General features: G+C 41.2%; 1 protein-coding gene across 1 annotated transcript in view; it reads right to left on the reverse strand.

The window, feature by feature from the left end:
* Positions 1–5,623: 5,623 nt before the first annotated feature.
* LOC128566914 (heparan-sulfate 6-O-sulfotransferase 3) overlaps positions 5,624–27,358 on the reverse strand; it is a 281,547-nt gene continuing 259,812 nt past the window's right edge. The window contains exon 3 of the mRNA XM_053564021.1: positions 5,624–8,306. Within this exon, the coding sequence (XP_053419996.1) occupies positions 7,598–8,287 (690 nt within the window). The 5' untranslated portion in view covers positions 8,288–8,306 and the 3' untranslated portion in view covers positions 5,624–7,597. The remainder of the gene's footprint in view (positions 8,307–27,358) is intronic.

Here is a 27,358-nt window from a genome sequence, read left to right on the forward strand (position 1 = left end):
ACTGAGTATAGATTTTCAATAATATTGTCAATATTTTTCAATCTTATTTTGAACACTATTTTTAGGGTGAGTAGGGGAAAGATGTGCACCTTAGGATTCCTGGGCCCTTCTCTTACCTGAGTTTTTTGTTGGAAGACAAAAGCAAACTGTTTCACTGTGTGTGTGTGTGTGTGGGGGGGGGGTGGGTGCGCGCACGCGCGTGCACATGTGCCATGTGTAGGGTGTACTTATTTTTCACCATCTTTCCTGTGGCTACTTCTGTTGTTGTAAGTTTCCTTTGCTTATGATTCTCATTAGATAGGACACAATCAAATGACCTTTATCTAAGGTTACAAATCTCTATAACCTCTGCAAACAACCCCCACCACTTAAAAAAAACAAAAAGGTTAAAAAAAAAAGATAAATTGCATACATAGTTCAAGGGATTTTTGGATAAATTTGTTCTCTATGAGAATTTTCTCATTCTTTGCTTAAACAAAGAATGGAATAATATGGGAACTACTTACTTTTTAAAATCCTCACACTGAAGCATGCACATTAAAATTGGGAAGGCCCATATTAGTGTTCACTGCTGTTTGTGTTTTTCTTCTTCTGTTCTTTCTCTTTCCTTCCCCATCCCTCCTTTCTTCTGTTTCTTTTTCTTATAGATTGAATTCCTGGATCCTTTGTTCCCATCCCTGCACCTTCCCGCCCCGCCCCCACCCCCCCAACCCTTTCTCAAAGATTTACCTTATCCCTTTATCTCCAGGACTTTTCCACGTTTCACAGAGGATTTCAGTGTGCTGGGCTAGGCACTGCGGGGGACGGGGGTGGGGACAGTCATTGACAGCTGTGATTTTAGAAGCTTATGTGTCTGAGAGTCTATAAAATCCTCCCTGGTCTGAGAGACTCTAAATTGTTTCAATCCATATTTTCTTTGTCTTTTGTGGCTTTTAAAGTTTCACATCCAATAACCACATTTGTATCCAAAGCATGGATTTTCAGAGTTTGACAAAGCTGATCCTGCAAATTCAATTTCCATAAATCTCTTAAAGTGTTTAACCAACTCTTCTTACTTTGTGAAAACATCTCTGACAAAAACACAGGGGAAAACAATTGTTGTTGACATCACCACAGTTTAATATGTTAACTTATTCATTAAATTGTGCTTCACATCAATGGAAATCCTCCGTTCTACAAACTATCATTTTTAAATAGCAATAAAGGTTGATAATGTCACAATACGATTTCCTAGTAACTGAGATCATACATCTTACTGTACAGAAACAAAAGGAAATATCTCTTAGGAGAAATAATTTACTATCTATTGAATAACTATCTTTACATCTAAAATGGGGCACCAGAGAAAAGTCTAGATTTTTCTTTCCAATATTGAATCAATACGTTAAAAGAAAAATAATGCAATCAAATCATGGAAAGTTCTTCCAGAAAAAAAATAAAGAGGAAAGCAAAGAAAACATGACCACATGATAAAAAGAAAATGATAAGAAGGTGGAAGACCAATGTGACAGGGACCAAGTCGCGCACAACTTTGCTCCTCAGAATACTTTCCCCTGCCAAGAACTGAGGTTTTTCGATCTGGCCCTTGGATGGGTTACCACTGCGCAGCAGGACATGCAGCTCACAGAGGTTCCAGGAATGTGCCAAAGGATGACAGTTGCAGTCTTTTCCACAGACAACTCAGAGCACAGGCTCCAGAAACATCTGTGCACCCTCCTCTCCAGAGTGATGTCAGGTTACCTTAAGTCCTCCCCTGGAAGTTCAGGGGCTTTTGTCTTGCAGATGTTGCTGGTGTGTGTAGCTAGGCCAGTCCTCTGGAAATCTCAGCACCTCTGCAAGGCAGGTCAGTTCAGTCCACATGCTGTCAAGATGGGTCCACGGGCACTCTGTCCCTTTTGCTACAAAACACACAGGTCAGAAGAGCTAATTCAAAGTCTCAGGGAATTAGTTCAGGTGTGTCCAGGTGAACCTGGTGAGAGAGGGGCTGGAGGGAGGGTGATTGGTGGGATTACACCTGCGGTGCTTCTTACAAGGGTACATGTGAAACTTAGTAAATGTAGAATATAAATGTCTTAACACAATAACTAAGAAAATGCCAGGAAGGCTATGTTAACCAGTGTGATGAAAATGTGTCAAACGGTCTATAAAACCAGTGTATGATGCCCCATGATCGCATTAATGTACACAGCTAGGATTTAATAAAAAAATAAATAAAAATACAGGCTTCTGACACCAAACCAAAAAAAAAGAAAAAAAAAAAGAGAGCGGGGCAGGCGTTGGCTTAGGTCTAGTGGAGATGAAGGTGAGGATAGGAAGAAAGGCAAACATGCCTTGGAGAAAGAACACTGCACCTCCTCGGATGACGCAAAAGGGGTAGAATCATCAGAGTTGGCCAGCCCTGCCGCCCACCTGGAGAGTTTCAGTTGGAGTTCCAGTGGGCAGTTGGGGCACAAGAACTAAGGGAAAGGAAAACCTCAGAGTCACAGCTGGGATCAGATTCTTGCCAAGTCCAACCCAGCTTTCTCCTTGGTCCAACCCCTCCTACACAATCAGCCTTCAGTCCCCAAAACCATCCCAATGCTCTGGTCCTATCTCAAGATCGTCATTCATTTTTTTTCTTTTAAATGGCTATACAAATTATAGTCCACATGTTTCCGGCCTGCCCTCAGTTTTGAGGACAACAACCTTATCTTAGTTATTTTCCTAGTTTTCAGTATTGCCTGGCACATATGTAATTCATCATCTCTCCTCCTTGGAAAGATCTGCTTCCCTTTTGGGAGGACCATTTCCTGTACAATTACAGTTCCTCCCTCAAACCACCCATCTCTACACGATCCCATTATACAGAACTTTCTTCTTGCTAGAGGTTATACTTGGAAAGGAATCCTATAAACTCTTTGTGTGCAGATGTTAGCTTATGATGGCTTAAAGCATCTCCTCTTCCTAGCAAATGTGCAAAGGGACTCATTTATTAAAATGCCAAATAAAACCACTAAGAACTAAAACAATGTGTTACTGATAAAATACCCAGGGACCTGGGAAGAAATAGCAAAAGGGAGATTTCTTTTTGAATAGAGGTTATATATATCACCCCTTAAGATTCACTAATCTTCTACTGATTCTGAATATTTCTAACATTGAACTTCCCAAGGAGCTGTGAGCACATTCCCTCAGCCTTCACCTTGAGTAGGTTTGGGGTCGATGGGGTGGGAATCCAGATAGACGTGTTTGAACATCTCCCCTGAAACATTGCCCATGTTTTGGATATTTCATTCCCAGTCAGGGACCTGCTCACTGGAAGCAGGAAGCTCCGTGTCCCCAACCCTTTGCATTGTTTAAGTCATTGCAGTTTCACAAAAAGTTAAGGGATGACGTCAATCAATAAAGATTTAGATTTCATATTCTTGCAATTCCCAGTCCCAAACTGATGCTGAGCAGCAGAGAAGAGCAGGAAAAGCTATGAAGCCAGAAGCCCTGGACACTGAGCAACTTTCAGCTAATAAATAAGAATCTTTGGGAACTCTCCCAACATGTCTGAATCTGTATTCCAAACCAACCAGTGGAATAATAAAGAGAGGTCCTATTTAACACAGAAGATGGTAATGAAGATCAAGGAGATATTAAATGCAAAGATACTTTGAAACCCATCAAATGCTGTGCAAAATGCCAAATTTTAATCCTATCCTTTGCAAAATATCTGATGAAGTAAATGACATTGAAAAGCACTTGGAATATTCTTTAACCCCTTTTGTGTCAGACACCAATCGTTTTTATTCAGTATTTTCACATTGTTACTTTAATAAGAGGACTCCCCCACTCATCAAGGCACTTGGCAACCAATGGTAAAGACATTTCCCAGCATCCTTTGCAGCTAGATGTGGTTAATGCCTAGGTCTAGAGAGCAGAAGCAACCAGGGCAACTTCCCTTCACTTCCTCTGGCCTGTCAGGAATGTGCATGAGATGGCAGGGGCTGTGATAGCCATCTTGGTCCAGGAAATAGAAGCTGCATGTTAAGACAAAAGAGAAATAAAAGGCCTGGGCTCTGGCAACGGCACACACCAAAGCTATCACACAGTTGACCTTTCAATCAGAGAGAAATGGCTTCAATTTTAAATCATTATCATTATGAGTTTCTCTGTTAGAGCCACCAAAATGGGAATCCTATTTATGTTTATTTTTTAACCATCTACTCTAACCTCCTTGCTAGGCTTGTCTTGAAGACTTTCTTCCCAGTATTATTACTACCTCCACTGAGACTTTTGAAAAAAATTACTTTAAAGCCATAACCAAATGTGTCCTCATATTTCAAACCTTTGTCAAACTGTTTATGATAAAGTTACTTCCTTCTGACAAAGGGAAACATGTCTTTATAATTTTTAATAAAAAACACATGGCATCCCTCACCGTTGTCTGACACCGATTGTCAATATTACCCATTACTGGCACATGTATCCATATAATTCTCCAGGAAATTTTCTTCAGGTTACCAAAAGCTGGGAGACAGAGTAGTATGTATTTTAGTCCTTAATAAAATTTGAATACACACCCCCCACACACACACTTCATTCCAATCTGGTCACAGGTGTTTCCATTTTCAAAAGAAGGGAAGGAATGTCTACCTGAGAACTGTGGAAGTTGATAAGTTATAGAATCTCTTGGGGATTTTTTTTTTTTTTTTTTTTGCCTCTTCCAAGAAAAGGTAGAGATAAGGCTTTTGACATGAATGTATCTAGGAGTTGATTTGGTTTGGGCTGAGGCTGCTGACTTACAAGGATGCCTAGGCCCAGATCCCTTCTGCTGGTATCTCTTCCCTGAGCATCACTCAGCATGGAGGTGGACTGTTAATTTTCAGAGAATAAACTGCTTTCTTACCTCTCCATTTCTATCAACATAGGACCCCAGGGATATGACAAGCTTGCTGCTTTAGAAGGAAATGATATGAGGGCGGAAGCCCATGTCAGTCTTTTTAATTTGCTCAACATTGGCCTTGGGCCAACACAAAAAGCTGGTTTCTCCTCTGAACATCCCGATATCTGGTCTCCACTGGTGCACTGCACATCATGCCTTCAGCGGAGGGAGGTGGAAAGCCTTTGATACAAATCCCAAGGTGCCTAAGGAACAGTGTGGAGTCAGCAGGACTGCCTCTGTGTCTCAGCTGTGCACAATCCCCTGCCAAAAATGTAAAGTGAGTTTAAAGGAAACAATTCGAATGCTTTCTAACTTGTTTTGATTTTCCACATGACAAAACACTGGGTTGTTATTGTGTGTGTGCATGTGAGTGTGTCACAGGGGTAGGCAGAAGGATAATTTGCAGCTTTGCTATTCTAGGCAGAACATTAGATCTTAAGAACAAAGTGTGAAGATAGAGTGCTGCTCATTAAGCCCAGCTACAATCCTCCTTCCTTCCCAACTTTAGTAACAAATCATTGGAAAGGGAGTCACAAATATTTTGTGAGCCTCATCTCTACCAGCTAACAAGCAATATCTACTTGGCCCCTTTTAAAACATACCCTTGTGTATGACTTAAAAAGCACATCACTCTCTCAGCTCACTGATGGGTCAGTGATGTGTCTGGGTCAAGACTGACCCAAGGCAGCACAGTGCTGGGTCACAGTTGTGCCACCCACATGGGTTACAGACAAACACTTCTGGGTGATAACAGCCAGCTTCCTGCATGATTGGCAGAAAGCTTTAGGCAGCATGAACCCTTAACCCATTTGGACAACACCATGGAATAGAAAGAGCTTACACTTTGCAGTCAGCTAGACCTTGCTTACGGTCTGCTATTTACAGTCTGTGAGCCTCACCTTCCTCATCTAAGAACTTGGGACAAACAATACCTACCTTGTTGTGCAGAATGTATCATAATTAAGGTAAGAAAAGGAGCGTCCCACAGTTCCTTGCACAAGGAAGCCACCCAGTAGTGTTTCCCCTTGTACCACAGATGAGGCCAAGGGCAGTGAGGGAAGCATCTCCAGATCTTTATTTGATGGAGACACTGGACCCCCTCCGGCAGGTGCCCTCCATGAGTGCTTGTAGGTCGGCTGACTCAGTCTCATTCTGGAGGCTGAGAAGTGCCTTATGTAAAGCTGGCTTAAACGTGTGGGATATCAATGAAATAGGCTTTTCAATCTGATTTAGGAATTTTACTCTTTTTGCCTTCAGCTCCTCCAAGAGATTGATGAGATCAATCTGTTGTGAAACTTTCCACCTGCTCTGATCCTAACAAATGCTGGGCAAAGGCTTTCTCTCCCCCTTCCCACACTTCTTTCTCATTATTCAATAAACTTCTGGCTGTGACTGGGAAACGGTGAAATAAGGGGCACTTGGAAACGCAGCACATTTGGGGGTTCATTTTAAAACACTCTTGCCTGATTTGCTGGTGGTAGCCTTAGTCTTACAACAGGTAAAGATCATGTAGGAAGAAAAAAAAGTCATTGGGCTGGAGATATTCAAGATATTGGGAAGTAGAGACTGTCTCAACTCCTGGGATAACTGTCCCTGGAATGGTGTTCCCTGTCTCCTGGCCCCAATCAGAGTTATTATTCATTTAATGACCTCGAATGTAGTTTGTATCCAAACTAGCTAAGCTCATATTCTTCAGGCCACGATTTGCTTAAGAATATTTTTCTTCTGTGGTAGAATTCCAAGCCTGGCAGAGCCATGTCAGAGGAGAAGATTGCTCCAAAGAGGTTAAAGTATGGCACATTCCTTTAAAATCTCAGCTCTACAGCCAGTTTGGGCAATGTTAGACATATATTTATCCTCCTGGTATTTTTTTCTCTCTTAATTTTTTAGTCAGTATTCACATTAAAAATAAAAAATGGTAAACCGTGATTTCCTTGGCATGTGCAGATGAGCACGTTTTCCTCTAACTGTCCCCACCCTGGTGGGGGGGGGCCTCACTCCTCAGGCTCCAGAACCCCACCATGTCCTTTATCCCTTCCCTGTTCCCTAAAAGATGTGTGGGTAGGGGGAGAAGCCTGACTTGGGATGTGGGTCTCTAGCAATGGTCAACAGTAGGGTCATTTTAAACAACTGCAACAACCGAACACCTGACTCTTGTTTTAAAACTCAAGCAAATAGAGTTCAAAGAGGTGACAGCCGAGCGCGGGTTGGGGCCGGGAAACCTCATCTAAGGGCTGAATATTCTCCTTTCCCTCTCGCTTTAAACAGACCAATATTCTCATGACAGGCAGTGTGAAATAGACCAGTCTCGGCAGACATCCAAGCCATGATTCGGCTTTTCACGTGGCCTCCACAGTCCCGGTTACCAAACTCTCCCCGGCGGTGCTGCAGAGGAGATGGCAGGGACTGCTTCCTCCGTGGCGGTGGCACTGCTCTCCTGGACCTCCTAACACGGTCTCTATCGGATGTATCTCTACCCTATTTAATATTACTGATCGAAAAATGTCAGAAAAAAAAAGAACAAGACAGATATTCTTCAGTTGGATAAAAACGAAGACAGCGACGCAGCAGGTGTCCAAATGCCTCAGGGAGCAGCGTCAGGATGGCCCAGCTGCTGCAAGGTAATGCAACAGGCCGTCAAGTGCCCGCTCGTCCTCCCCCTCCCGAGGGACAGGCGAAGGCAGGGGGTCACCATCTCACCACCTGGCTGTTGTAGTCCTCGGTGACAGTCCCCTCTGTGGCCCCATCCTGTTGGGGCCACCGGTGGCCCCGATGCTCCCGCTGCAGCCGCCGCTCCTCCCGCCGCCTCTGGCGGTCCCGCCGGCGCTCCAGCTGCTTGGTGTGGTGGTAGCGCTGCAGGAAGAGGTCTTTCGCGTACTCGTAAAGCTGCACGTCCAGCAAGTTCAGCTCCTCCAGGCGCTGGCGCGCGGCCTCGTGGATCTCCACGTTGGAAGCCCGCGTGATGTTGAACTGCGTGAATGGGGAGATGAACTTGAGGTTGAATGTCCTCTCAAAGAGAAACTGTGTCTTCCTCTGGAACTCCGTGAGCCCGAAGAAGGCCATGTTCTTCAGGTTGTTCTTGGCGCTCTGCAGCAGGATGGTGTTTCTTTCACTCTCGTTCATGAAAGTCAAGTTGTAACAGCCCACCAGGCTGAGGTCCGCCAGCATGCGCACCTGCCGGTTGTTGGCCAAATTGTAGCTGCAATCCATAAACTCCCGCAGGCTGACCCCAGACCAGTCGTCCCCAGGGTAGCACATGGGCAGCTCATCCGGGGTGGGGCTTCTTCCATCACACATGTGCAGGGAGGTTTTCCACGTGGCCCCTCTCTGGACGTGTTTCCACTCACTCAGGTAACGCGACACTGGATCCCGCAACATTGTGATGTAATAGAAATTCCTGGAACAAATTAGACGAACAGTGTCAGTAGTGGGCAACTCTTAGCAGGGGGATTCTGAACTTCTGCAATTTTATATCAGCATTGGATCGAGTGCTCACGTGAGATTGTCTGCCTGGATTTGTGCCTGTCTGGGGCACATATTTCTATGAAGATGTGTGAACTCATTTTCTATACTAAGCTTGTTGGGTTTTTCCTTGCTTCTTCACTGAGAGGTGGGATAGGGTAGGAGGAATAGATTATTCATTAATTCAGCAATCACTCACTGAAAAATTATTACTGACAATAGCAACATTTTATTTTTTGAGACAACTCCATGATTAAAAAAATTATTATCCATCTGCTATTTTATTTGATCCTTACAATAAGCCTGTGTAGTAGATGAGATATTTTTTGATAGAGAAATATGCAAAGAGGTTAGGTAATTTATCCAAGTCATGAAATTAGAAAAGGCAAGACTAAAACCAAATTCTCTTTAATGTTTCCCCTTATACTGCTATTCTGGACTATGAGATAGTGGGCTGGGGAAGGATGGGTTGGATTTGGAAACTAATCTTATCTGAGCACCCACTATATGCTGGAAACTGTGTTGAATGCTCCAGGGATGCTAGCACAGAGATTCCTTAACCAAAACCTGAGGACACAGAGATCAGAAAAGTGAAAAACATGTGTATAACCCAAGATACTAGAGCAAGTTAATACTTGACCCTTTCTGGGCCTATTTGATTTCAAAACTCTTGTGCTTTCCTGAGCACCACATTGGTATTGACCAAATAAAATTGTAACATATTTATTAAGTGCCTATAAATTTTCAGGTGCCATGGTGATTATAATCACAGATCTTACTTCATTCTAAGGGAATATTAAAAGAAATATAATTTTACATGGTTACCTTCAAAATGACCACATACAGAATAGGAAATCCCTGGGGTAAAGGGAAAAGGAAGGATAAAGAGGTAGGAAGAAAAGGAAGATGGATGGCACAAAAGGAAGTGCTGGAGGAAAGTAAATTCTGGTTCAAAATAAGGAAAGTTCTTCTTACAATTTGAGCAGCCTACCAACAGAATGGGCTGCACCCTGACCCTGTCACCGGGAGTGTTCAGGCAGAGCCTGGAGGTCTATTAGCCACAGAAACCATAAAAGGGAACCCAGGGAGGAGCAGCCAGGACATGGGCCTCGAAGCTGTCTCCAGTGCTAAGATCCTACTTTTTGGTCTTTGCCCTTCTATACAAGCCAGTCTGACCCAGTTCAATCCCAGTTCAATACTTGGCTCACTGAGAATCAAGCTCTAGAAATGTAGGGTTAATCATATTAACTCAGGGTTCTTCTGTGGAGAAAAAAGCGGCCCTGCAGTGTTCCAGAGAGAACATGGGGCCTGCCTTTACACCTGCCAGTGCAGTGTCCCAGATAGCTCTGGGAACAAAGCTGGTGCTGGCTTAGACTGGGGGCTCCAGGTGAGCCTCCACATGGTCTGCCATGTGCAGAGTGGAAAGGACTCCTGTCCAGCACACCTGTCCTCAGCCTGCCATCCAGAGTTCTGGGGTAAACCCAAATTGATTTTTTTCTTGATTCATCTTAGTCATCAAAGAAATATGATGGTAAAATATCAATAAATACATACATATTGATAGACAGACAATAGAGAGTCTGTTGATGAATGAATCTTGGTGATCACTGCATCGTATCATATTTCATCAGGTATCTGTGTTAGCAGGGGCAGCAGCAGTAGGTATAATTCACTCACCTGCATCATTCCTGTATGTTGTTATGGCATACATTTGCACTTAAAGATACGTGCTGGAGTGTCCAACTCCAGATGCTCCTTGACTTGGGATGGGGTTACATTCTGATAAATCCATTGTCAATTGAAAATATCCTAAGTTGAAATCCATTTTGTACATCTAACTTACTAAACACCACACCTTAGCCTCGCCTACCTTAAATGTGCTCAGAACACTTAGATTAGCCTACAGTTGGGCAAAATCTTCTGACACAAAACCTAATTTATAATGGAGTGTTTTGAACACTGTCAGTAATTTACTGCATACTCTATGGAAAGTGAAAACCAGAATGGTTGCATCCTTATGGTTTCTACTGAAAAGTGTATTGCTTTCACGCCATCATGAAGTTAAAAGATCATAAGTTGAACCCTCATAAGTCAAGAACCTACTGGATCCTTCTGGAAATTTATATTGAAGAATGTTGTAACCTGCATAAAAAATTGAAAAAGGAAAGTTGGAGGAGGTCGAAAATCTCTATGGCCCCTTTATTTGTCAAAACACTCGTCTCCGCTTCTTAATTAAAGATGGAGGCTGTCACATCAAGACAAGTTCCAAGTTGAGGAGTGCTGCTTTAGCACCCCACTCCAAAAATGGGTTTTGGTAAGTAAATTTTATTGTTGCTTTAAAAGGAATGGTGAAGGCTGCATGCAGTGGCTCATGCCTATAATCCTAGCACTTTGGGGGACCAAAGAAGGTGGACTGCTTGGGTTTAGGAGTTCGAAACCAGCCTGATTAAGAGTAAGACCCATCTCTACTAAAAATAGAAAAATTAACCAGGAGTGTGGCAGGCACCTGTAGTCCCAGCTACTCGGGAGGCTAAGGCAAGAGACTCATTTAAGCTCAAGAGTTCGAGGTTGCTGTGATCTATGATGATGCCACAGCACTCTACCCAGATGACAGAGTGAGACTCTTAAAAAAAAAAAAAGTTTAAAAGGAATGGTGAAGAAAGAAGAGGGAAAAGAAAACTGTCACATTTTGAGGGGCTGTGAAAGCTACGTGTTAGTCAAGACAATAGGAAGCTCAATGGAGAAGCTAAATCAATGGAAAAGAACACTTTCCTAATTCCCAAAGAAGAGAACCTCATCTGTAGAGGGACTTAATAAATATACTAGGGAAAGGAAGAATAAATCGTAAAAGGCTTATATTAGATTTAAAGGAGTTACTTCATTTATTCAAGTCTAGCTAATCACTGACTATGTACTATTTGGTGAAAATACTTTTTTCTGGTAGTTAGTAAGTCATAGAACTTGGATTTCATTAGGTCTGGCTTACTTTAAAAAAAAAAAATAGTTCCTGGGGGCAAGACATGATTGCAAGAAGGACTTTACCTAACAAATGCAATCAGTGTAACCTGGCTTATTGTACCCTCAATGAATCCCAAACAATAAAAAAACAAAACAAACAAAAAAATAGTTACTATATTATAAAGAAAAAAATGCTCTTATAGGAATAACTCAACCACTTATCCTAGTATTTATTCAACTTAACCAAGCTAATCTGAATAAAGAATTACAAACCTAGGAAAAGCAATAAAAAAAAAAAAAAGGAAATTAAGGGTGCAATATTTTTTATTTTGCTTCTTAAAAGGAATTGACGAACTGTAGTATTTCAAACTATATGCATTTTCTATATTCTGTTGTTTTGACTGTCTAGCCTTACTGCTAGGTAACCAGTTTTGAAATGTACAAAAGTAACTTTAAAATCTTAAGTAAGACTTGCTTCCCTTTAAATCAGGAGGAAGAATTCATTGACACTGCCAAGGACAGATTAGCCTGAGCTCTCACTTTTGCCAGTCACCATCTTACATGACGCTGTTGTCTTTCAACTGTGATGGAATGACAATTCCATCAGTGGAAGAAAATTTCCCAAAAGGTCAGTGGCAAAGCAGAGAATGATTGACACAGCTTCTGGGCTCCATGAGGAAATATTGACAATAAATTTCTTTTCAGAGTGGATGTGACTATTGTTGAATAGTGTATGACACGTCATTCTTAATCCTGCTTTAGTCCTATGTTAGGGCTTGTTCACATTTCAATCCCAGCAGCAGACAATGACTTTATTTCACAAAATGATTGCATAATAAATATATAAATATAATAATAATACAACTTAGTGTGTTAAGGATGTCAAATGATTTACAAATTTAAATCAGAGAGATCTTTGAATTGGATCAAATAAGACCACAAATGGAAAATTCCTATCTTCCTAACTTAATTGGACTAAACAAAACCCACAAAAAGGTGTACACACAAAAAAAAAATGCTCATGGGAATCAAATGTTAAGTGTCAATCTCATTTATGTGTCTCAAATTTGACATGACCTGGATTTTTAAAACAATCATAAGGGTTGAAGAATTTGGGGGCCATGAATTACAAACATTGGCGCTATTAATATTTAAATGGAAACTGCTGGAATATGGAGAGGTTTTTGCCTCACATGGGACAATTGGCCATAAGAGCTTCTGGCATAAGCATTTCTCTGTATATCTCTATAATGTCACAGCAGACTAAAACTGGTTTTACCTTAAAATGATCTTCATTTCAAGCTTAAATTTATTCAGTTTAGCATTGCATTCAACAGGGGCTAGTTACCTGGAAGGTGATATTTACATGAGCACAATAAGTCCCAAATATCTTCAAGTTCTGCTAGCTAAGGGGGTCAACTTGAAAGTAACAGTGATGTCGAAACACAGAAGTGTACTTGTGGAACAACTTCGATGATGAAGTACAAAGTCCTCTCATCTTATGGTTGTGGATCTGAATAGCTAAAAGCATTTCAGAATTGAGTTATTCAGACATATTCTCATATCTGTTTTCTTTGTTTCAATTCTGCAAAGCAGTCAAAGTTACAAAAATAGGAAAAATGCCAATAGGGTTGAAGAACAGCCAACTATTGAAGCAGGAAAAAAACTCTGAAAATGTGATTAATTAAATCATTTTTCTCATCTCTATATTTTTCCCCTGTATTTTCATTTGCATCTCTACTTTCAGACAGAAAACTACAAAAGTGATGACAGGAGAAATGATGTCTATTTCCAGGTCACATACACAACTGCCAATGGTTTTTTGTTGTTGTTATGTCTACATAACAATTTATGGCGTATGTGATGTTTTGTTACAAACAATGTGAATTAATCAAATCAGGGTAATTGGGAAATCCATCACCTCAGGCAGTTAGCATTTCATTGTGTTGGGAATATTCCAGTTCTACTGTTTTACTCATATACTATTTTTTGATTATAGACATTTTATTGTGCTATCAATTATTCTTCATTCTAACCATCTGATCATATTTTTGCAACCATTTACCACCCCCACTTTTTCTTTTCTTCCAGACCACCATTCGAGTCTCTGGCAACATCATTCTACTTTCTGTCTTGATGAGATCCATTGTTTTTAGTACCTTGATGGCACATACGAGTGAGAACATGTGCAATTTATCTTTCTGTGCCTGGCTTATTGCACTTACTAAATGGTTCTCCAGTTCCGTCCATGGTGTGCATTGGCAGGAGTCCATTCTTTTTTGTGGGTATATAATATTCTGTTGTGTATATGAACTACGAATTCTTTATCCAATCATCCACTGAGGGACACTTAAGTTGAATCCCTATCTTAACTATTGTAAATAGAGCTTTAATAGACATTGGATGGCAGATATTTTTTTGATACACTGATTACCCTGCCCTTGGATATATACCCAGCAGTGGATTACTAGGTCATATAGTAGTTCTATTTTTAGATTCTTGGGGAACCTCTATACTATTCTCCATAGTGGCTGCACTAATCTACGTCCCCACCAAAGTGTACAAGTGTTCCCCTTTCTCTACATCTCAACAGCATTTGTTATTGCCTATCTTTTTGATAAGAATTTAATGGGGGTGAAATGATTTGCATTTCTCTGCTGACTAATGATGTTTAGCATTTTTTCATACCAACCATCAATGTTAACAAGTTTTGCTTCAGTTTTTCAAATGTTCTTCCCACCGTAAATCAATGAAAACTCATTTTTGCCTGCTCCTCTAACTTCCAATCCAGTCTCTAATGAAAGTACTCAAAGGATTCCTTACCACTGAAATCTGCAACTTTATTTTTTAGGTCTTACTTATTCAACAGCACAATGGAGAAGGAAAATCATTTTTAAATGACCAAAAAGAATAATAGAAAGGACCAGCAGAACCCAAGGGGTATTGTGTTCCTTTCAACACATCTCCCAAACCCGGTCAGAGTATCACTTGTTCACATATTTGACCTTACAGTTATCCTAAACTCTTCCCAGATATGGGGAAAATGAATAACTATTCTCCCTCTTTTCATCAATCCATTCATTCATTTACTAATTCTCCAAACTTTAATTGAGCCCATCTATGTGCCAACCACAGGGATAGAAACTCAGGACTCAAAAGTTAGTAACATCATCCCCAAGAAGATCTTGGATACCCAGTGATTCTGGTAAAGTAAAAGACATGCGAACTACTAAGGAAATGTTCCACCAGTCTCCCTGGCCCTGAAAAATCCCAAAGACAGATGACTTTATTTGCCTGGTGATAGCACCTTGTCAACAGATTTGCCATTTACCACCTACTTTATCAAGAGATTGGGTGAATTCATTTAAAAATGTCTGTGAAGCAATTGGTGCACTTTAGAATTGTTATTTTTTTGGCCACAGTATTTGATGGCAAATACTTGTGCACTTAGAAAAATGAAGGAACAAGGTGCCTGGGTTAGTGCAATAATTGCTTTAACTGATAATTATCATGTGGGCCATCGAGGCTTCTAAAGTTCAAAGAAATGGAACACATACTTTTTAGATACTAAACCACTTTTAGTGTCCTGTTCTGCTATAAATTAAGCATGAAAAAATTCTAAATACAATGCAAAGCAATCCTGCCTTCCCTCACTTTGGAAGTCTTTCCCTTTCCTATGCCCCTCAGGGTCCTGCCCACCCCAAGGTTCATGTCCATTTTCCCTACGTCTCCAGCCTAGAGGGCTTACTGTGTCACTTTGCATACTTTCAACTTGCAGGTGAAAACCTTGCCCACATCTACCCCCTAAGCACCCTTTCTATAACTGTACCTTAGGCCTTGTGTCCCTAAGCACCTATTACAAAGTCCTGCCCACAGCAGATGTCCAATAAGTGATTATGCTATGTAAAAGAAAATTATCATTACAAGAAATCAGTATATTTTCATAGTTAAGGCTAATATTGCCTTTGCTAAATATGCCCTTCTTTTCTATCCTAAAACAATTAAAATAATAGTTTTTAATGTCTAAAATAATATTTTTTAATTTTTTTAAATGGAAAGAGTAAAAAGAGACTTCCTGTTCTAATCATCTGTCATTTGATTGTGATGGCTGATGACATGTGGCGAGAAGGAGACATTCAACAGGGACTTAGGGCAAAAAGGAGAGTGTTTCCTATAACGGATAATTAGTTGCAATGAGGTTGATTGATTTGTATTTAATATTATGCTTACTGGGTTTCTTCCCTACTGCTTCAAGAACCTATGTTTCACTGAGCAGTTTATTGTATAATTTGTTCCCTTCTTTAATTAGCAAGTCATTTAATTAACACATGCTTACTGAGGGTTTGCTATATGTAAGGAAACTGCTTTAGGGAATGTGGAGAACATAGAAAATGCCCACGAGTGTTCTCAGCACAGGTGTGGTAGGGTAGAAAAAGGCATTAATTAGGAATTACAGAGGAATATTTAAGGGAACTCCCTGTTCCTCTAAGAATGAGTGGACAGTGGAGAGTGGAGAAGGCTGACTAGACCAGAAGTTCACCTTGGGTGTCTCACTGACGCTTCCTTTAGTGAGTCAGTGACTGGAAAGGAGGACATAGCTGGGACAGGATGTCAGACCAAGTTGCCACAGGCTCTGAATACACAGTGAGTTGCTAAAATAGGCAGCGTTGATTCAGAAAGATAAACTTGGCGACAGTATTAAAAATGAACTGAAGTAGGTAGAGACCAAGAAAGAGGCTTGGGAAGCCATGCGAAGTAACCAGCAAGGGGAAAATCCAGAACTGTGGATTTCAGGACCTACCACGCACCCAACTCTCCTTGACCCCCCTTATTGTCAGTATTCTCTACACTACTTTTTCCTCCTTTTTCCTTCTTCTGTCTAATCTTTCCCCCTCAATACTGGGGCCTCTAACAGGCAGGACAAGTATCTTCATCCAAATGGTGGAAAGGGGAGTGTTAGTCACTGGAATCATTGCCAGTGGTGATTAAAAAAATGTTTCACTTTTATGAGGCTATGATTTACCTACCCAATGAGAACACATCTGAAAGAATTTACAAAATGCTAGGTTCACAGAAGTTTAATACATATATTCCTTCCACCAGCAGCTCGACCCTCATAAAATGAAGCAACAAAATTAATAGCTCCACATTGCACAGTTTTATGCATTAATAAAACCCACTCTGAGTAGGAACTCCTCCATCCAGCACCCTGATGTCGTCGGTGGAAGGGATTTCTCCTCCTGCCTTGAAATCTGAGTTCTCCTCCTACTTTATCTTCATTCCAGTGGCCAGTGAAAAGTCTTACCACTTGCACAGGATTTATGCAACCAGAGAGGGAACCCTGGTTCACTCACATCTGATTCCCACAGCATAAAATAAGTGACCTTATACCTCCTGGATGTAGAGTTGTTCCAGGAATGAATACACTCATAAGATTTATCAGCCACTCTTTCAGGGATTCTGAGATCTTGCAAAATATATGGGAAATAATATATTTCTCCTAATTCCTCTTGCCCTAAAGATTTTTAAATGACTTTTCCCTATGTAACCAATTTTGCTAAAGCTGCTCAGTATCTCACAAAGAACATTGTGAGCGATCGTTAGGTGTGGACTAGGGGCATGTGAAGCAGAGTGTTGGTCCTCACCTTGTAGAACACAGAGATTTAAGACCAGTATACCTTAAACATAACTGGATGTGTGCATTTTTAAAAAGTGAAACTTAGCATTTTCTGCTATGCTGTGCTGTGTGCAGAGGCATTCTGCAAATGTTCAGAATGCAATGAATTTCTTGACTGTTTTTAGTACCACATGCTCATCATTAACCCAGTAGAGTATTGTCTGGGTTAAATACAAATGGATTAAATGTTTTTCTAATTGTCTGCATTAGACTGCATGTGATGGGGAGATTGCCACAGCAAGAGCTTAGCAATCAGACTGCCCTGTGACACAGAGATGAAAAGATCTTTCAGTCAAGCCTTGAAAACAAATTCAGGAGTTTAAGAATGTCTAAATAAATGGGCAATTGGAGAATATGATTGCTGAGTATCATAATAAAGAATTTCAGGATGCTGAGAATGGTGTATCAGAGGACAGATTAATTGGCTCCAAGTATGTCCAGTATTGTGCCGGGAGAATGGAGACACATCTGTGTTTGTTACCTCACTGCACACAAAGGCCATGTGTTGTGTCACACCAAGTTGACATGACCTCCTCCCTCAAGGTGACTTAGAAAGCTGGCAGACCCCTGCAACTAAGGCATTTTTAATTTTATTTACCACTCAAAAGAGCTTGGAATGCTACCCAAGGAGCAAGGGTCTGCAGCTGTTTCCCTACCAGTGCACCTGGTAACTTTAAAGGAGGGGAAACAGTTTGGATTTAGCTGATCTTGCTTTTTTTTTTTTTCATTATTGCCTGTCTTTCCCCTAATTAGAAATGCAATACCTTGTCATTATGAAAAATGTGGAAAATGTAAAAGAGTAAAAATGAAGAAAAACAAAAATTATCTGTAATCACTTCACTCAGATATAATCACAGTTAAATACACACGTACACACAAACACACATGAAGTCTGACAGTTAAGCTCGTGACCTTGCCACCATGTGCTTACACCGATAGCACTGTGCAAACAACTCGGTAAGGTTTCACAACGTTGGTACATCAGTGTCTCACTGTTGTGTTTGTGTTGGCCTGTGACAGTATCTTACTGAGTGGTGTTCATTATTGTGGTTGTGTGTTTTTATGGGATGTCACGAGAATGATGGAGCTTGAACTAGAGCAACAAACAAACGTTCAATTTCTTGTCAAAGTTGTCAAGAGTAAAAGTGAAGTCAGGAACATGTTAGTCCAAGTTTGTGGGGATAATACTATGACTAAAACAGCAGGTACAAATGGATTACATGTTTTTCTGTGGGGAAAGAAAGTGTCACTGATGAAGAGAAGTGAGAGTGGCCAGTGACAACCAGAACTGAAAAAAACATCGCAAAATTTGTCAAATTGTGTGTCAAAATCTTCAGCTGACTGTGAGAAGCACAGAAGACCAGGTAAACACCAATAGAGAAACAGGAAAATCTTAACTGAAAATCTTGGCATGAGAAAGTTGTGGCTCTTGTATCAATGCATCAGCTCATGGAGCACTGTGTATGACAGAGCTTTTAGCCAGTAAACAAACAGCTATGTAGGAACAGTCTCTCTACTCACCTGATCTGGCCCCCAATAGCTTTTTTATTTACCTTAAGATAAAGGAAATATTGAAAAGAAGACATTTTGATGACATTCAAGATATCAAGTTTATTAATGGCAACAGCTCTTGTGGCCCTTCTAGCAAAAGAGTTCTAAAATTGCGCTGAAGGTTAGACTAGGTACATATCTTCCCAAGGGGAGAACTTGAAGGCGACCATAGCGATATTCAACAATGAGGTATCCAGGATGAGTTCATGAACTTAATTGTCAGACCTGGTAAACAGATTTGAGGTCATAATATATGCTGTATTTTTAACCAGTGCTTTTAACTTAAAAATATTTCCCCATTTTATTTACTATTCTTCTATAAGAACACATTCTTCCATAAAAGCATCATCTTTCACTTATGTGTGTATCACACGGCTTATGAGACCACTCTTCCTTTTTTGGACAAGTAGGCACATTCTATTTGGGAGAGGTTATTACAAACAAGACCGTGATGAGCATCTCAAGCCGTGGATATTTGCAGAGAATAAATTCCTACGCGTAGAGTTCCTGAATTTAGTCTCACTCTGATTTCATTGTCAAAATACCTAAATATAGTTCCTGCCAATGTATTTAACCACAAGCTTAGTAGGAGGGAATGTGGCCACTCCACGAGATCAGACTTCCTTGGGCACAGGAGGGACATGGATGCCACCTGGAAGCCAAGGGAGGGCTGTGAGACAGGCTCTGCTCCTCCTGGCTAGACCAGGAGGGTGTCCCACCTGGAGCAAGGGCCTGAGATGGGCATTCCAGAGCAGCCAAATTGGGATCTGTGACATGATGATGGGGAAATATTTTTTCCAAAACGATTTGCTCTTCACTTAATGAACAGCTGGAATAGCAAATTAGACACTAAACATTGTGGAATCAAATCCCACCCATCAGCACTACAGCTATATTAAAGTCAACAGCTGGATGAGAAAGATGAAGGTCCCTCGCCCCTTTATATTCACTTCCAGTCCTCAAAGAAACAGCCCCTTGAGATGCAATCTGTCTGCGATGTCTAGGTGGCAGCTAACTTTAATTAGGGGAGCCACACATAATGCTAAACCAGACAGACAAAAGCATGGGACAAGAAGCTTCTGGAAGATACAGGTCATGTCTCAATGACGATCAGTCAACATCCTATTTCTAGAGGAAGGGGTAGTATTTATCAATAAGATGAAATTTTAAATCCTGTCACATCTCTGCCTTATAGTGGCAGGACACCTATGAGCATCAGACTCACTAAAATGCCACGGTTTTCAGATGGTTGTCGCATTTGCTTTCACTTCTCCCCAAGTGGCTACTGCAGAATAAATTTCAGGGAATGCATGTTCTGGGGGCTTGTTTTTGCTATCTTGCTGACTACAGTTCCTCCCAGCACAGCTTCCAGTGTGCCAGGGAGGGTCCTGCTCTCATGCATTATTCAGGGACTGCCATGATTATTTGGTTCAGAGGCGCCCTGCTTTGTGTTGCATTGCTGGGATTTGGGCATGAGGACGTCTCAAAGGCGCCCTGAGAAGCTGTGGTTTATGCATGCGGGTATCCACCTGCAGGCTGGAGCCACCCCGGAGTGAGATAAGGCCCCCTTCAGTTTCACTCACAGCTCTAATCCCAGCCGGGCAACGCAGAACACCAGATAGCACACTGAGATTGTGCTATCCGGCTCTCTGTGTTCAGCCAGGCTCTCAGCTCAGCTAATTTCTCAGGCACTGCTTCTAGGGAAGTGAGAATTACACAAGGTAGAAATGCTGAGGTGTCTCCATTATCATTGTTAGCTCTGGCCAATTCAGACAGGAAAATCAGGATATTTAAGAGCAAGGCACATGTTGGAATATTTAGATCCATCTTTGACAGCTTGGATGCAGATATGCCTAAATCATCACAAAAACATAAGAAAAATTAGTTTATGGCTTTCACATGAAAGCTATAACCCAGTTATAACCTAAGAATATGGGGAAGAGGGAGAGGGGAGGGAGGGAGGGGGAAGGATGGGCAGAGGGAGGGCGATTGGTGGGATTACATCTGCGGTGCATCTTACAATGGTACATGTGAAACTTAGTAAATATAGAATGTAAATGTCTTAACACAATAACTAAGAAAATGCCAGGAAGGCTATGTTAACCAATGTGATGAAAATATGTCAAATGGTGTATAAAACCAGTATATGGTGCCCCATGATCACATTAATGTACACAGCTATGATTTAATAATAAAATAAAATTAAAAATAAATAAATAAATAAATAATAATGATAATAAAAAATAACAGTAAAAGAAAACATAAGAAAAAAATCACTGCTGTCTAGATCTTCTGTTTTTGTTTTTTTTCTGATTTCTTCTGTCACAACTAGGCAATCATTTAGTGTATTAAGCAAAATACCTAAGAGATCCCAACCTGATCCCACTTCTTTCTAACTCTCAAACTAAGAGTGCCTCAGACATCATCTCCCAGATCTGCAGCCCCCAACACCTAGCTGAAGACCAGTACAGGTCCACGGCCACACAGCAGCAGGTGAGTGACAGGTTAGCCAGCGAAGCTTCATCTGTACTTACAGTGGCTCCCTGAGGCTCACGTCACTGCCTCTGCTCTGCCTCCTGTCAGAACAGGGACAGCAGTAGATTCTCACAGGACCACAAACCCTACTGTAAACGGGACATGTGAGGGATCTAGGTTGCAAGCTGCTTATGAGAATCTAATGGCCCCCCCTCACTCCCGACCATGGAAAAATTGTCTTCTATGAAACAAGCTCCTGGTGCCAAAGAGGTTGGGGACTGCTGTCCTAAATGATGAATAAGGACAAAGCTAACTCAAAATAGGAAAAGTTTTGCGTGAAGCAAAAACAACTGATGTCAATGACCACAGTATTATAATGGCCAACATGTATTGAGGACATCCCATACCCAAGCACATTTCTAAATACTGTGTTTGTATTAACTGTTGTCGTCATCAGAACAACCCTTTGAGTTACATAGGCTTTTAGATGATGGCTGTAATTTCACAACATGATGATAGTTTTGACCATTTCCGCCATCACCTTATGAAAGTCAGGCTGTGTAGGAGATGCGGTTTGCAATTTACTGGTGCAGTAGCCCAGGCTTTGTTGAACTCAAAGTTCTGGAAGCAACATGAGCATCTCAGGGTGAAGGATTTGTGTTTATACCTGTGGGGTATAAAGACACGAAAAGTGCACTGCAAGCCCGGGGCTGGGGAGGACGCAGGAGGGACAGAGGGCTCTGCCCTGTCTTAGCACAGGAGCACAGGGGTCCAGAGCACGCTCTGGATATTTATAGCTTAGAAGAAACTGTAGAAACAACTTTCCTGAACACAGCACATCCACAAATGTGCATAACAAATTTACGCTTGAGGAAAGGGTCCTGGAGACAAGGGGGGAGACAAGGGGGTCCTGCAGTTGACTGAGTTTTGAAAGCTCCCAAAGAATCCAGAAACCCAAAGCTGTCATCATCTCTGAACAATAAGAGTAGGAAATAGCTATGCCGGAGAATTCAGATAAAGCCAAAGCCTGTGTAAGTCATAGTTCTACTTTTGGCTTTCAAGAAGATCTGTTTTTGAATACAGTGCTCTAAAGATTCAGCAAAGTGATCAAAGAAGGTTGCTGGATCCTGAAGTTGGCTGTTCCAAAGACTTCATTTGGGAAGAGAAGATTTAAGGACAGTACTGGTCAAACTCTACTCATTTGGACAAAGCATAAATGCATGATTTCAAACATTGGAAACTCTTCTCAAGACACAGTGAAAAGAAAATGGATTTGAAGTCAGAAATACGTGAATTCTAATTTCAGGCCCACCTCACTTTGGGTGTGACCAGATTAGTTTATATAACCTCTGGGCACCTCAGTGTCCCCGTCTAAACAGCGAATGTATAAAAGCTGATTTCATAGCGTTGTGGGAGTTATTGAGTAAGATAATGAATAGAAGGGTTTAGGAGCGGGGGCACAGCAGGTCTGCAGTGTACGTGGACCAACCGTCTCCCTTTCTCTGTGATTATCAGAGACTCAGAACCACCCAATACAGTGAGATTTTAAATACTAAACAAGTTGTGTTAATGAATCTTAAAAAAACAGTCTACAGTACGTTTTTATTTACATAAGATTTTTTAAGTTTTCAAAATACTTTCCTCATTCATTACTTCATTTTATCCTCACTACAAGATCATGTCAGAGGCATTAAAGGATGAATTCTTGTTCCAGTTTTACAGATGAGAAAACGGATGCTCAGAAATATAAAAGGATTTCCTTGAGGTCAACAAGTAAGGAGGAGTAGAGCTAAGACGTCTCTTTTTCTTCTCTGAGCTCCTGAACTCATTTAATTTGTTTATTTAAAATACTTTTTATGTGCTTCATGCTGAACGCTATGCTGGGTACTTGGTGTACAATGGTCTAGGAGGCAGCCTGACCTCCAGGAGTTGAGTCATCTCATAGTCTTATTTTGTTCCAACATAGTTAAGAGTTTGAAAGAAAATGGGAAATTAGCACTTTATGCTATGAGTTGGAAATTTTACTGATATGTATGTTAGCTCATGTTCTCTTTGAAATTGACTGAGAAAGGACCAGAAATGCCAAAATATAGATATGCCTCCTGGTATTCTTCAAGGTTGTAGAAGAATCGTTGTGAAATAATAAACTCTTATCTTTAAGCAGCCAGTGCTGTGGACTTCAATCTGAAGGCACATAATGTCTGGTGGTCTCTTTTTCTGTGATGGCATCTGTGATGCCAATAGCCACAGATACCAAGAGGGGCTTGCAAAATGGTGATGTTCTAATCCCATCATTTCATTTTTCATTTGTTACCCGCATGCGTCTATAAAGAGAACCTCCCCTTTATCAACTATTAATATTTAGTGCCCTGAGGTATACTTCATATAGGAATAGCAGATAATGTTTGATTCGTTTTATTTACTGGTTGCTTTCCTTTAGTCTTCCAAAGGGGCTTTTTGTTGTTGTTTGCTTTTGTTTTAATATCATTATAAGTCTTAAATCTAAACATGTTTAATATGTTTCCATGCACTGTAGCCATTGTCCTCATGGATGGTCAAGTTATCCAGTTTGTAGCCAGTGGGAGCTTATTCAAGATGGATCCTGAGTCCTTTGTAGCCTTTTATGCATATCTTAAAAGACCTTGTAAAATCGTTATAAAAAGATAAGAAAGATGGTGTTAGAGCTTGAAATCTTTTGCAATTCCTAAAGAGCAGCGTGACTGTTGCTTAGATTCTCACCTTGGCCAGCATTACCTGTGTACCCATCTCTATTACTACCAACCAAGCCGTGTCCTGGGGTCCGTGCTAATTACACCTGTGCAATGAACACAAGCTGGAACAGGCACCATCTTTAACCTGCTCATGTTCTTGCTAGGCCCAAACGTCAGGAGTTTTCTCTCTCCTTTTCTCCTCCTTTTCTTCTTCAGCTCTCATCTGTGATGTTTTCTCCATGCTGGGAACAACAGGCAGGGCCAGTAATTCATTCGTGACTAGATTCCAGTGTCACTCCACAAACTAAGCTAGAGGAAACCAAATTATGCTGGAAGTAATGCAGAGCCCTAATCGGGTTCTCTCCAAAATCCACTTATTCACAATAATTAGCAAGAGTTCCTTCCAGAAGCCCAGCTGACCACATTGGACCATTCAGGGGGGCCTTTCAGCTGCAGTGGGCTCAACAGCACTTCTGTAGTTCTAGCTAATGAATAAAGGAATGACAGAAATTTAGAAAAATATATGCATGATAATTTAAATCTCTCAGAAAAAAAAATCGATTTGTTCTGTCTAAACTTCGCCTTGGGTGCTTCCTTCATCAACTCAAGTGTGGAGCACAGTGACCTTAAATTGCAAATATTTTTCCTCAGGCATGATTGAAGTATCTGAGAGGTAACAGCTTTCAACATTCATTTCTTAGAGATTTTTAAAAAACTCAAATGAAGACACTTGTCTTCCCACTTTTTTGCTACTTTATGTAAATCTGAGAAAATAATCTTAGAGATTCTCAGACTAAATGTAGCTTGGGGGCAGCCAGAGGTGGCTTTTTCATATGTGCAATCAGTGCATGGTTAAAAGCAAAGGGGTGGGGGCATCCCTTAAGGAACAGAATAACGCAACTGGAATTCCCATCCTTGGTGAAATTCCCTAAACATGCCCCTCTGCATTGATTATTTCTCTTGGTGATCATCAGAAAAAAAGTCCACTGCTCTTTTAAAATTGGTAGCTGCTACCACCTCTGCATCGTCTATTGAAATGATGTGTATTCCGTTGATGCTAATCTAAATGGAAAAAAATTCAATGCATAAAGCATAAAACCAGCAAACAAATATAATCAAAAGGAAAGAGGGAGAGTTGGGGTTGCGGGGAACACCTCTACAAGGACAACAACTGAACAATGAAATAGCAGCTAAAAGCTTTTCATCTATTTTCAGTTTAGGGAGATTATAGCCACAAGGGGGCTCTCAAATCTTCCCAAACACAAGGTAAAGTGCTGAGAGCTGTTTTTCTAGTAATTAATTTCCACAAATCAGTATTACCTATTAATGTACATTACGGAGACAAGCTACAGACTTCTGACACTTTACACTCAAGTAAAAGAGAGAATTTCATATAAAAATTCAAGGGGCCCTCAGTGATTGTAAGTCAAAGTCAAAATTAGTTGCACCTGTGATTTCCTGTGTCTGCTGTAGCATAAAAAGTCCCAACACTGCAAATTTCATCAAAGGTTAAAACTGAATTTGAAGCACTGTGTATATAATGGAATATATTGACCTCCAGTGGATTTTAAAGGCTGTCTGCCTCCTTCTGCCCATTGTACAACATACTCCCCATCTCCCAAACAACCATGGGGAGGGGGGACACAGCAGTTGAAAGGCAATGACCCTTTCCTGGGGCAGTGGGAAGTGGAGGCAGCCATTAGTTCTGGAGGTTTTCAACACCCGCGGAGAGCCTGATGGTGTTCATGGTGTTTACAGCCTGTGCCACAAAAGACCATGGAATGCAAGAGGGTGTTTTAATTTTCTGTTCAAGCCAGTAGACAGGGGCAGAATCTAATGCCACACATAGGCAGAATTGGAGAGTCCAGCAAGCAAGGAAAGACTGGAAACACTACCCCAGCCAAAGAGGGAGCATACTGCCTATCTCCCCTTCTACTGGGAAAATGTAGAGAAAGAATAGAAGTGCCTCCAAAAGATTCTATCAGAGTGGTTAAAACACTAATATTGCCTTGGCAGAAACTCAGAAAGCCCTTCTGGGCTTTAACATGAAATGTTTTTTTGATGATTCCCTTTTCTCTAATCTATTGGTAAAATAGTCTGAAAGAGAGGTAAGGATGGGTAACAGTTTCCTACCATACGGTGTGAGCAGGTCTGTGGCATTTCAGGAATGAGATCTCTCTCCTTCTAGTCAGCTTGACCCCTAGAAAACAGCCCCTGGTGGAGAGGCAAGGGGTAGGGAGAAGGGACATATGCTGGGGGACAATCATCCTTTCTGATCAAGGTCTCCACACATCATGTTCTCACGTCTACTTGTTCATTGTTTTCTGGAATTAGGAAACACCATCGTAGAGCAAATCCCTGGCTTAGGAAGGCCAGTGTTCTGCCTCTGACTCAGGCACCCAAGAGGTGTGTCCTGGAAGAGCAAAGTTCTTTCCCATGAAATCCTACGCTGCTTGACATGTACCCAAATACAACTTGAAGTAAACAGTGATGGAAATGGCCTAGATTTTGAGCCAATATTTCTTAGATTCCCAGTTTAAATAACAGTAGCCCTTCTTAATTTGTCTCCATCATTTTACTTTAGAATTTCACGGGCGCCTTCTAGGATTCAAGGAGGAAGCCTATCATGCTTTTTCCAGGTCTGGTCTGGACTTTCACCTAAATCCTTCCTCTTAATCATTTTGCAAGTCACTTTTGTGCTTTCCAGCATCTAACCCAGATTTCTGTCATTCAAGCACCATTGAATGGTAAGCTAATGCGGCTCCCTGATCAGAGCATAGCAGCCACTCCAGGGAGATTTAAGATTAGTCCTGGGCTTATATGTATGGACAAGGACCCTTTGCTTGGTCCTGACTCATAGCACTGCTCTCTGAGAAGGAAAGCTACGACTGTGGCAGACCTTTGAGGAGAGACAGGCAGGTGTTTAAACACCCCAACCCTCAACAGGTTAGAGGGGGTTTGGGTTTTGGACAATGCATATCTATTGTAATTTAAGCACATTTTGTTAAAACACATTTTGACCTTAAAACAACTTACATGAATTAAGATTATAAAGAGAAGGAATTTCCCACCTCTAAGCAGAAGGCGAAGGTTGGTGTTTAAAGCAATTAAATGGACCCTTTCTGCCCATTCCTTCCCTTTCCATAATGCATCTGGTCACAGCAGTGTTTGGGTGAAGCCCTAAGAAATGCCCTCTGAAGAAGTGAAATGATTAAACAATCTACTGTGATGAGGTGCGGTGAAGGGTGAGGCTTCAGAGGACTAGACTTTCTCAGTTAAGAATTGAACAGCCCAGCTGCTAGTTTTTACTGATCAACAAAAACTTCATCATTGATATCCCATGGAGAGGGTTATGAGTTGAATTGTGCACCCCCAACCTGCCCAACCTCCTGTACCTATGAACGAGACCTTTATGGAAACAGTCTTTGCAGATAATCAAGTAAAGATGGAGACCTCGGGTTAGGCCCTCATCCAACATGACTGGTGTCTTTATAAAGAAGAAAATTGGACACAGAGGCAGGAAGGTCTTCAGGGAAGGGGAAGTGGAAACACGGAGAGAACAGCCACCCAGGAGGTAAGGGACGCCGGAGCCTACCAGAAGCTCAGGGAGTGGAC

Source organism: Nycticebus coucang, chromosome 15 (assembly GCF_027406575.1).
Source record: "Nycticebus coucang isolate mNycCou1 chromosome 15, mNycCou1.pri, whole genome shotgun sequence".
Taxonomy (NCBI): Eukaryota; Metazoa; Chordata; class Mammalia; order Primates; family Lorisidae; genus Nycticebus; species Nycticebus coucang.